This window comes from Chrysochloris asiatica, unplaced genomic scaffold, assembly GCF_000296735.1.
Source record: "Chrysochloris asiatica unplaced genomic scaffold, ChrAsi1.0 scaffold00035, whole genome shotgun sequence".
NCBI classification, from domain to species: domain Eukaryota; kingdom Metazoa; phylum Chordata; class Mammalia; order Afrosoricida; family Chrysochloridae; genus Chrysochloris; species Chrysochloris asiatica.
The window spans coordinates 13,236,877-13,248,148 of record NW_006408553.1 but is presented as its reverse complement, the minus strand read 5'-3'; the positions used below and the strand labels follow the sequence as shown (position 1 = coordinate 13,248,148).

Here is an 11,272-nt window from a genome sequence, read left to right as displayed (position 1 = left end):
CAACCTCACCATCGTTTGACAGCCAGTTCAGACTCTGGGGAAATTTGTGGGTGATTTAAATAGTAACAGCAAGGATATCACTGCTTTAATAAGAATGCTTTATATTTCTCCAGCACCTCTCCCCAAGGAGAGAGCCTTTTATAGATTCTCTATCCATTCACACAACACTGCTTCAAGGTAGGGCCATGGCAGAAATGATCATGACTATTTTACAAGGAAAGACACTACTATAAGGTCTCAAAGCAAATGGTTTTAAGAGTGAAAATGCATATCCTGCTCTGTTCACCAAATGATGTGTTGTTTAAACATGAATGCAAATGGTATTATGTTGACATATTTACAGAGAAACAAGAATAAGAGAGACTTTTACAATAGTGACCAACACTGCAGCTGCCCAAATCACCTAGCTCAGAAAGGAAACTTTAAAGCAGCAATCCTCCTTTCCCTACAGAAAGGAAAGCTTATTGGACTTTCTTTTGTATTCAACAGTAATCCAGCAACAGTTACAAAAAGTAAGCTTGAAGTATAGAGGCTGAGTAGTTGAACAATAGCATAATTGGGAGCCAGAATCCACTTAGTGAGTACAGTGATAGCCAGCAGGCGGCAGAAGAAAATTCCCAAGTAGTCAAAATAACAAACATTCAGAGAATTTGTTTCCCTTTCCTTGAGGGTTGGGTTGAGTTTGTACAGGAAGAACCATAGGAAGTCAAGATCTGTGATAGTCCTAACAAATGCCTTCTGGTCATATGGATATAGGAAGTATGGGCTGGGAGAAGATGATGACAGAGAACAGGTTAGGAGAAATGAAGTCAGGGGCCCGACATGGCTAACAAGTCCTAGGTGACCAGAGGTCTTTTTTCCGCCCCGCTCTCTCATATTGAAGTACAGGCAGAACCACACCCACATGGAGAGGGTAGAGACATATCTAGGTTTGAGTATCTGCAAACCCTTGTTGAATAGTCCTTAGTTTCTTTCTTAATCATTTGTACTCTATCTGTCTCTGACCCCGCACTCCCATCCCACTCACTCTAACAGTTTCCTGAGGAAACAATCTGTTGTTGAGAGCTGCTGCAGCCTTGGCTCTCTGCCTAGTGCCTCTGGTGCACTGACAGCAGGTTCCTGCCCATTGTACAGATGTCTTATTTTCCTGTCATTCCGAGACGACTAGAGAGGTAGGAAGTCTGTCCTAGAGGTCTCGGTGCAGGACCTAAGAGGAAGAGGTTAGAAGGAAAAACTGCAGGGACCATGTGGTGCCCTTTGGAGAGACATGACCCAAAGGTCCATTCGTCTCTCACTTTTCCAGTTGGCATTCTCTCCCTTTTCACACAGCCCATGTAAAACTGAAGCAGCAGCAATTTTTATTGAGAGACCTAAACTGAAAATAGGTTTAGAACATAATTTAAAAAAATAAAACAGCAAAAGTAGCAAAAAATATATGACCTTTTTAAAAACATTTTCCTTTTCTTTTTTTTTTTTTCTTTTTTTTTAATATATAGCAACTGATGCCTCCCAGCCACCAGGAGCATCTTACCCAATGGGTAAATCTCTGGTAACAACCCTTTAAAAAAGACATGTAAATATATACTCAGATTTATACACTTTGTGTTTTCTTCATAGATATGTACAAAGCCCCCAGTATGGGGCTGGGCCCCAGGGCCACAACACTGCTCTCAGCCTTTGCCTCACCACGCTGGTACCAGGTATTTGGTCAGCAAAGCAAATTAGTATTGGAATTAATAAGCCACTGGCACCACCTATCTGGAGCAGAGGTCACCTTCAATTGAGGCCCAAAGCACTGACCTCCCTACTGCTGTAGCCCTGAGGACAAGGCACCTGCCACCAGAATGCAAGGAGCTTACAGGTTAAGGTAAAGTGGACAAAACCAACACAAGAAAGCTCAGTAAGCTCTCTCTTGCATGCCTACTGTCTCCCACTCCTCACCCCTCCAGGCAGTGCAAAGTGGCAGGGAGGAGTCTTGGTCCAATAACTGGGAGGGAATGAAGTGGCCATCAGCAAGTACCTGCCTCTCAGCTCCTCTCTCTCACAAGCAGGCTGAGAGGAAGAGGAGGAAGAGAGGTGAGCCCAGTGGGGTGGAGGCAGGCCACACAGGAAGGCCTCAAGTAGGCAGCTGGCTCATGCTGCAGGGAAAGAAAAAAGGAAAGGCAGTGAGTCCAGCAGGGAGTGGTAGGTGAGGGTTACAGTTGATGATGGCATCTGGGGAGAAGTACAAGTGGGGTGGCAGTCAGTCAGCGTCGTTTGAGTCCGCCATTGGCAAGCTGGGCTGGATGTCGGGGTAGACAGGGCTCCTCAGGCAACGGCTCATGAGAGAAGACAGAATCCTCTCCTGAGGAGCAGGTAGAGCTTCGGGTGTCAGGAAAGCTGGGAGAGTATTGGTCCAGAGGCATTGACAAGTCCAGATACTCCTGTGACACAGAGAGAAAAGAGCAGTGGACTAGGCATTCTCTTGGCTACGGTACCGACTTAAGAGTAGTACCTAAGGAAAGCAAGGAAAATGGGAATGCTTGAAAGTTTATGAAAGAAAACAAACAAATTTGATGATGACCCTCAAGGTCTATGCAAGGGCATTCTCACCTGATTGGAGGTCAAGGCCACAATACGGTCCAGGTCTTCCACCAGCTGCTTGAAGGTTGGTCTTTGAGAGGGTACTGCATGCCAACAGTCCCGCATCATCATGTACCTGTGGCAAGGGGAAAGATGATACAAGCATATCATATGGTGGAGGGCTTAAGGGAAAAGTGACTAGAAGAACTGTTTGATTTCATCTACATAATTGTGGCTCTACCTCACCAGAAACTCCTATTTTCCTCTACCTGTCAGTCATACTGACAGTAGTCCACACACTGAGTAGTCAGTCACACTTCATTCAGTTCCTAGTCTAAGACCCTAGATGTGTCAAGCTTACAGCTCATTGGTGCAGTTACTGGGCTTGTCCATACGATGACCCTCCTTCAGCAGCTTGAAGAGCTCCTCCACAGGCACGCCAGGATAGGGGGAGCCACCTAGAGTGAAGATTTCCCACAGGAGCACCCCAAAGGACCACCTGTGGATGAACACAGAGCCACAGGGTCTATAAGCATAGAATCAGACCAACCACTCTAGTCTTTTTCATCTCTCTATCACCAGCAGGTCAGATACTCATCCTGAACCTCCCTTCCTTCAACACAAGATCTCAATTCTAAGGGGAACATCAGGAAATAGTGCTGGAGAATAGACTGACCTTTCAACAGCTGGGAAAAAAGTGAATGGATACATAAAAGGGTTTTTCTTTTTGTTAACCCCAAAGAGGAATACAGGACTATTGTACTGGATATTCTTTATCCCGTGTATCCATGGCAATTGCTTATATCAAACTCACACATCACTCTGGTGGGTGTAGATCCGGTCAAATAATGCCTCGGGAGCCATCCACTTCACAGGCAGTCGGCCCTGCAAGTGGCACAGGGGAGAATGGAGGTGGCTTGTGCTCTGGGAAGGTCAGGGACAGGTAGAACTGGACTTGGGAAGGGGGAAGGGAGATGCACATTTTCAGCTCATCCTGACACACCATTTCACAAGCAGATAACCTGCACTGGGTCACAGCAGAGACATCTAAGTGGGAGAAAGCCTAGTGGAGGAGATACTGGGCAGATATAACATGAGCACAATGGTCTACTCAGCACTTACGTTGGTCGTTTTTTTATAGTAGTCAATGTGGTGAATGTCTCTGGCTAGGCCAAAGTCAGCAATCTTCATCACGTTGTCCTCCGTCACCAAGACATTCCTGGCAGCCAGGTCTCGGTGTATGCACTGTGGAGTAAGGAAGGAGGGTAGGGTGTGGGTGAGTGGCCATAAGGCTTTAGGACCTAACAAGTGTAAAGTATGCATAAGGCTTAGTTAGCAGAGTCACTTGCTACTCCTGACAGATCACTCACACCATTGGCATTCCATTTCCCTCTCAGAATGTCCACCTCCCTTTAGTCACTTCAAACCCCTCTCAACTCCTGGCTTCTCGATCCCTTTAGCAAATCTTTATCTGCCTCCTTTTCTGGTCCTCCCAACTCTTACCTTTTTTTTTTTTAAGGTCAGTTTATTTGGCACTGGAGGTAAGTACCTGACCACAAGGTTGGTTTGAACCACAAGGCTGGCGGTTCTAACTCACCAGTCACTCCTTGGAAACCTTATACAGGGGTGGCTATGAGTCAGAACCAACTTGATGGCACTTAACAACAGCAAAACCCATTCAACAGTGTCTACATGTATGAGTGGACCCATTGGTACAATTCAGTGACATTAAGTACATTCTTTGAGTTGAGCAACCAACTGTTCTCACACTCCTCTTCTGAGCTATTCTTCCCCCATTAACATAAAACCACTGCTCCATAAGGTTCCTATCTAATCTTTTGAGTTGCTGCTGTCAGTTTGATATATAGCTCTTTAAAGAGCACAATGCTCAAGGAAAACATTCTTTACAAGTTAACTTAAACTACTGTTTGACGTTAAGATTTCAGGGGATATTTTTGGTTTAAGGTTTAAAAATTAATTCAAAACAGTAGTTTCAAGGGTTCATTTAGCCTCAGTGGCTTCAGAAAATCTGGATTCTGTGAGAATTTGAAATTCTGTTCTGCATTTTCCGCTTTTTTGTTCAGGACTTTTCTTTAGAATCTTTGGTCAAAATGTTCAGCAATGGTATCTGGGTACCATCCAGTTTGTCTGGTCTCATGGCAAAGAAAACAGCTGTTCATGGAGGCAACTGCTTAGCTTTGGGATTTATACTGCACAGTACTGAACCTTTATGTGTGTTCAGTCTGTATAGGTGAGGGAGTGGTCTCAAGTCAGGGTGTGTACAGCATAACCACTCCAGGTTGTGGCTCAAATTTGATTCTGTTTACCCCATCATAATTCTGTAACACAGGTTGTTGCTGTTGTTAAGTGCCGTGGAGTCGGTTCCGACCCATAGCGGCCCTGTACAGGGTTTCTGAGGCTGTAAATCTTTACGAGAGCAGAAAGCCTCATCTTTCTCCCGCGGAACAGCTGGTAGTTTCGAACTGCTGACCTTGCGGTTCGCAGCCTGATTCGTAACCACTACGCTACCAGAGCTCCTGTAATACAGGTAGCACTATTCTTATTTTATATTTGAACAAATATGTTAAGTAACTGCCCAAGCCTACACATAATGTGGTATTACACAGATCTGAACCTAATTCAGTCTGATCCCAAGACCGCTAAGCTACACTGGCTCTACTGATTGAGGTTTACAGAGTACATAAAACAGCACATGTAATTATTATTGTTTTTTTAAGTGCCGTTGACTCGGTACCAACTCATAGTGACCCTGTATTAGGGTTTCCAGGAGCAGCAGGTAGGCTTGAACCACCAATCTTGCAGTTACCTGTCCAGTGCTTATCCTACAGCGCCACACCACAATTCATGTAGTTAGTACTCAGAAAGTCTACAGTTTGATCAAAGGATTCAGTCATAGCTAGAGGACTTGGAAAGCCTTGTTCCCACCCTGACTTCATCCAAGGAAGTCTTTAGGTTCCACACCTTCTTGGAGGCAAGATACTCCATGCCTCGGGCAACCTGATAGGCACAGGATACCAGGTCCTTGGAGGAGAGCTGCTCCTCTGGGTTGTGGCTGGGGTTGTAACAGTATTCCAGCCCAGGAGGCCTCCGGGCCTGTAGATATTCCCGTAGGTTGCCCTTGGAAGCATATTCCACAATGACGTACAAAGGACCTGGGGAGCACAGATTGAAGAGATCATCAAGGCAGGAAGGCAGGTAAGCAGGTTTAGCTTCACCTCAAGGAACCTACAACCACCACTGCTCACCACTCATTTGCTCCCTAAGCCTAACCTCCTCTTTTCTGCTTCCTCTTTTGAGGACCAGTATTCATGCTACTACCCAAAAGAAAAGTCAGGAAAATCATCCTTCCCAACATAATCCAGAAAGTTCCCAAGCAAAGCTGGGGGACCTAATGTAGAAACACCACATACTTCTGCTGGTATGAGAATTTAAATGTCTATAATTTCAGATGAAACCAACAAGCATCAGCCCAGAGCCCCAAGAGAGGCATTCCAATTTCTGCTAAATGAGTCTTTCTTCTTAACCCCCTTCTGTAAGTGCAGCTAAAAGATGCAGTGTCATTGATAAGCTGAAGTCGGAGCACCCCTAGACTTGCGCAGTCTTCTCCCTGACAGGCCCTGTGGTTTGGAGATGAGGCCCTACCTATATGGGGTGGGAAAGCTAGTTTGGCTTGGCCCGTACCATCTTGCGTGCAGGCCCCCAGCAGGTTGATGATGTTCTTGTGCTTCCCAATCATCTTCATCATCTCCATTTCTGAGATCAGGTCTGACAGGTCTTTCTCTGTTGCATCCGCTTCACACACAAACCAGAGAGGGGGATGAGACTGATTTACTTTGGGAGGGAGGAAGGTGATAGAAAAGCCAAAGGAGAGGGCGTATGCCAGAAGAGTCCATTTTTGCTGGGATTTACTTCTCTCCTCCCCACTTCCCATGCAATTGCATTTTCTCTTTCCTCTTACAGGAAGCAATTGTTGCAATATGTGACAGTGAGTGGGGCAGAGAATATGGTGGGAAAAGCCAGCTAGTAATGGGATTTAGAATAAATACCTGCCTACAACCCAAGTTGACACTAAGGGAAAAATGTATGACTGTGGCCATTTCAAAGTGCAGAGTGCTCCCTCCATTCCCAGGTATCTCAAAATAGGCAGTATAGCAGGGGTGAGCAATGAAAGAAGACTAGAGAGGGTTCTCTTCTTGGCCTGGGGCCCATTGTTTACTTGGAAAGGGAAGGTATTGTTTTTGCAAGGAGAGAAACATCACTTACACTTCAACATCTTCACAGCCACTTTGGTCACACGGTTGGGTTTGTCCTTGTCCAGCCCAATGGCCTCAGCCAACACTACCTGCCCAAAGCAGCCCTCTCCCAGGGGTTTGCCTAGAACCAATCTTTTGGGGAAACAAAGAGTGGCATAAGTTGGGGTTGGCATAATTCAATTCTTTAGAGGACATTCCATCTCTACCTGTCTCTATTTCACTTGACTTAAATGCTGGTGGAAATTATTATTTCTGGAGACATCTGGTATACCTTCACTTCCATAAGGTCTTAGTATACACAACTTCCACAATTAGAATAATTTTGGGAGTATTTTCTCAAATAAGTTGGCATTATAGCATTACCTGTCTCGAGGCAATTCCCAGCGAGGGTCTTCAGGAAGCTCATATTCAGAGACCCCAGCCAGCATGGGGGTACCACTGGAGGAGAGACGTGAGGGCCGAACCAGCAGAACCCCAGAGTTCATGGATGCGCTGGAGTCAGCTGACACCTACAGAAAAGAGTGGGGTCACTCTTCTAGCAAGGAGAGGGGAGAAAGTGGACACAGATTCTTCCCATTTCCTAGTCACGGACTTTCACCAATGGCAGAGGTTATGTTTCTGTGTATTTGCTGTTTCCTTCCCAACATGGAGTTACAGGTAAGAAGACCTAAGTTCTAGGACTCAATTATTTCTGCCACTAACTAACTTTTCTGGGCTTCAGTTTGTTGTTGTTGTTAAGTGCCATCAAGTCGGTTCTGACCCATAGTGACCTTGTATAGGGTTTCCGAGGAGCAGCTGGTGAGCTTGAACCACTGACTTTGCAGTTCAAATGGCTTTGCTGTCTGGCACATTAACCCACAGTGCCACAACAGGACTCCAGTTTACTCACCTTTAAGATGAACAGACTAAATGACTTCTGAGTATCTCTTCTAGCTTGGCGTTTTACAACGAATCATTCCAATAACTCTAGTCTTGTGTCAATTCTTTGCAATAACCCTGCCTCAGAGCATGGATTCCTAACTTCCAAAGGACCTTCCAGACCTTCCAGAATTAATGCTGCAGGTTAATGTGCTGGACTGCAGAGTCAGTTTGAACCACAGAATCAATGGTTCAAGCTCACCAGCCACTCCTCAGAAACCCTATGTAGGGTTGCTATGAGTCAGAACCAACTCTAAGGCACGTTAACAACAACTCCCAAAGGACATTCCAGACCTTCAAGAATTGGCATAGTATTCTGAGTGAGTGTTCGCTTCTGTCAAAGGCTTTCACCTTCCGTACCATTTCCTTCAATGAAGGGAGGCTGGGTACACAGGAGTAGGAAGGGAGGGTATTTTGGGACTTGACTCAGGTCCTTTATATTTTTCTACCTCTCACCAGTCCTTTGGGACAGTTCAAATATACATTGTAAGTTACACATTTAGTCTAGATGGAGCGTCTCCCAGTCCATATGCCAGGTAACTTGCAGCTGGGATGTGGTGAGAGTAGAGAACTCAGCGCTAGATCAGTTTTAAACTTGACCCTGGACCACTTAGCTCAGGAAGGTTCACTGACTGGTCAGGGAGCCAAAAAGCAAAGCCCAAAATGGTAGCTTAGGGACACTGGGGAGGACAGGGAGCTACAGGGCTCTAGAAAAGTCCCTGAAGGATGTCCAGGAGAGAAGGTGGAGCAGAGCGTACAAACCCCCCATCTACTTTCTGTTACCTGTCTACGCAGAGGAATGCTCTTGGCCAGCTTGTGCACGGCCATCTGGCTGTGGAAGTCGCTCTTCTTTGTGCCACTCTTCATCTTGTAGATGATGACAGACCCCACCATGCAGGAAATGAGGAAGGCCCCGGTACAATAGATGATGATCTCCAGGTACAAGGGGGAAGTCATCACTGCCGGTCTCTCCTCCAAGGCTGAGTCATTGTGAACAGAGTGTTAGCAGGTTCTGGAGACCTGGGCTACTAGGGCCCTAGCTCCATAAGAAAAACAATGGTCATCTCCTTTCCCATGGGAATTCTGAGAACCGAATCAACCCTAACTAGGATTGGGATTCTGGCACTGATAGGATCAAACACCCTGTGATCTTTAGAATTTCTTATATTGATGTGAACCCAGGAGGGAGGAATTAAGACATAAATCCCATCCTCATTGATTTAGGAGCCCTCCTTGCTCAAATGGACTACTAGGCTAGATAGGTACAAGATACCCTGGAAGGGAGAACTGAGGCTCCACTTCTGAGAGCTTGTCTCAGTTTCCTCATGGAAAAGATGCCCTTTGCCACGTAGCCTCAGTGTTGTGTACAAACATTTATCACATGGGGGTAGAGTTTAGGAGTCTTCTGTCCTGATGGCCCATGAGTTCCTTGATGTCAGGCATGTTGTGTTAAGTGTTGTCAAGTAAGTTCCCAACTCATAGCAACCCTGTATAGTGTTTCCAAGAAGTGGCTGGTGGGTTTGAATTGTCAACCTTGTGATTCAAATCGACTTTGTGGTCCAGTGCTTTATCTCACAGTGCCACACCAGGACTCTGATGTCAGGGACAGTGGCTTATTATGTCTATATGCCATAGCACCTGGCATATGATGTCACTCAGAGAATGAGAAAAAAATGGAGGGAAACAGTCTACCCTGACTTTCTCACCTTCTATCCATTGTATGTCAGGTCAGATAAGTAAATATTTACACCTATGTAAACCACAGGAGTCCTGGTGTGGTGCTGTGGGATGAAACACTGGACTGCAAGGTTGGTGGTTCAAATTCACTAGCCCCTCCTCGAAAACCCTATACAGGGTCACTATGAGTTAGATCCAACTTGATGCCACTTTACAACAATAAACCACAGGAATGTATTGGCTCTGTAGGATAAGCACTGGATGGCTAAACACAAGGTCGTTGGTTTGAGCCCACCAGCTGCTCCGCAGGAAAAGATGAGGCTTTCTGTTCCTGCAAAGATTTACAGCTTTGGATACTCTTTACAGGGTCGCTGTGAGTCGGAATTGACTTGACAGCACTTAACAACAACAACATTGAAGCCATAAGCAAAACCTAGTTAGTTTAGTTTTCAACTATGTTTGGACTGCTCTAGATATACATATCAACAACAACAACAAAAAATACAACACACACAAAAAACACCTTTTGTGTAGTTCTTAAGAATTCTACTCAAAAATTCTAACTCCTAAAATGTAAGAATTTAATGAGGTGGAGATAAGGTCTTAAATCCTAAAACATTTGAAGGGTATGTGTGTGTGTGGTGGTGGTGGGGCTTGTTTTAGTCTCTCCTGGGATAAGCACTGAACTGCTAATTGCAAAGTTGACTGTTCAAACCCACCATGCACTCCTTGGAAACCCTATATAGGGTTGCTATGAGTCAGAACTGACTTGATGGCACTTAACAACAACCTTCCATTTAGAATTCATCCCCATTCCCACCAGAAGTGAACTCAGTTCAATCCACTTTTCCCTTCAACATGAAATGGCTGGAGGGTCTTAACACACACGGTGACTAGCTTTCTCACAGAAGATTCCTTGCCTCCACCAGTGTGAATGCCCCTCTGCCCTCCACAGGCTACCTCCCATTCCTTCCCTCTCATACACGCCAGCCAGCCCTGGGAACCTTCCCAGAGATGCACAAGGTACAACCCCAGACTGAGCCTGGAAGAGAAAGTCCCACAAGGAGACAGACAGCAGAACTGATAACAGGAGAAGTGTTTCTGTTTTGTTTTTCTCTTTCCCCAAAGTTGAGAAACGAAGACAACTGGGTGGGAATACATGGGAAGCACAAACGGAACTAGGACAGTGACAATGACAAAAACAGAACTCTTCTCTGCCTCAAGAAGGGGCATTATCAGACCCTGTCAGGCAAGCAAGGTAGAGGGAGGGAAAGGGAAGGGGAAGGGAGAAAAGAGGGTGTTGTAAGCAGTAACAAGAACAGAAAGAACAGCATCCATATTCACATGCAGGACATTCAAAGAGGCAGACCAACCAGCTCTGACCCTGCAGTCACCATCCACCACCCTGAGCAGGCCACAGGCCCCTTCCTTCCCGGTCCAACATGCACACCTTCCCTCTGAGCACAGGAGGAAGGTCAGTCATCACAGAGGATAAAGTCCTCTGCTTCTACCCTGAGACAGGTTTTATTTACAGCAGCTGAAGCCCACCTCCTTCCAAAGTGGAGGACAAACATATGAAAGGGTAGGCTAGGGCTGTTCCTTGAAAGCAGCAAGTCCCTCTTATTTGTTATCATTATCAATTTTTATCATCATCATCATTATAATCAGTTACAGAAAGAGTGTGGTCTTTTCTAAGGTTTTTGGAGCTGACCAAAAGGATCAGACAATTCACTCAGTCCTTAGTACCAAGTGGGTGTGGGAAGGCTGCTAGACCCATGGGTGGAAGGAGCCTGCTGGAAGAAGAGCCGGCTGCAGGTTAAATTCAGATCCCATGCATGCAT

At 45.7% G+C, this 11,272-nt stretch overlaps 1 protein-coding gene across 5 annotated transcripts in view; it reads right to left on the bottom strand.

The window, feature by feature from the left end:
• Positions 1 to 967: 967 nt before the first annotated feature.
• FGFR1 (fibroblast growth factor receptor 1) overlaps positions 968 to 11,272 on the bottom strand; it is an 80,258-nt gene continuing 69,953 nt past the window's right edge. For 4 of the 5 annotated variants that reach the window (XM_006859950.1, XM_006859946.1, XM_006859947.1 and 1 more), the window contains 10 exons: positions 8,517 to 8,734; positions 7,200 to 7,345; positions 6,847 to 6,968; positions 6,265 to 6,375; positions 5,545 to 5,735; positions 3,685 to 3,807; positions 3,377 to 3,447; positions 2,924 to 3,061; positions 2,593 to 2,698; positions 2,247 to 2,423 (listed from right to left, as the gene is read on the bottom strand). In XM_006859950.1, coding sequence (XP_006860012.1) covers positions 2,247 to 2,423; positions 2,593 to 2,698; positions 2,924 to 3,061; positions 3,377 to 3,447; positions 3,685 to 3,807; positions 5,545 to 5,735; positions 6,265 to 6,375; positions 6,847 to 6,968; positions 7,200 to 7,345; positions 8,517 to 8,734 — 1,403 coding nt within the window. Of the gene's footprint in view, positions 2,424 to 2,592; positions 2,699 to 2,923; positions 3,062 to 3,376; positions 3,448 to 3,684; positions 3,808 to 5,544; positions 5,736 to 6,264; positions 6,376 to 6,846; positions 6,969 to 7,199; positions 7,346 to 8,516; positions 8,735 to 11,272 lie in introns of all 5 variants that reach the window. The other variant, XM_006859948.1, reaches the window with a different exon arrangement.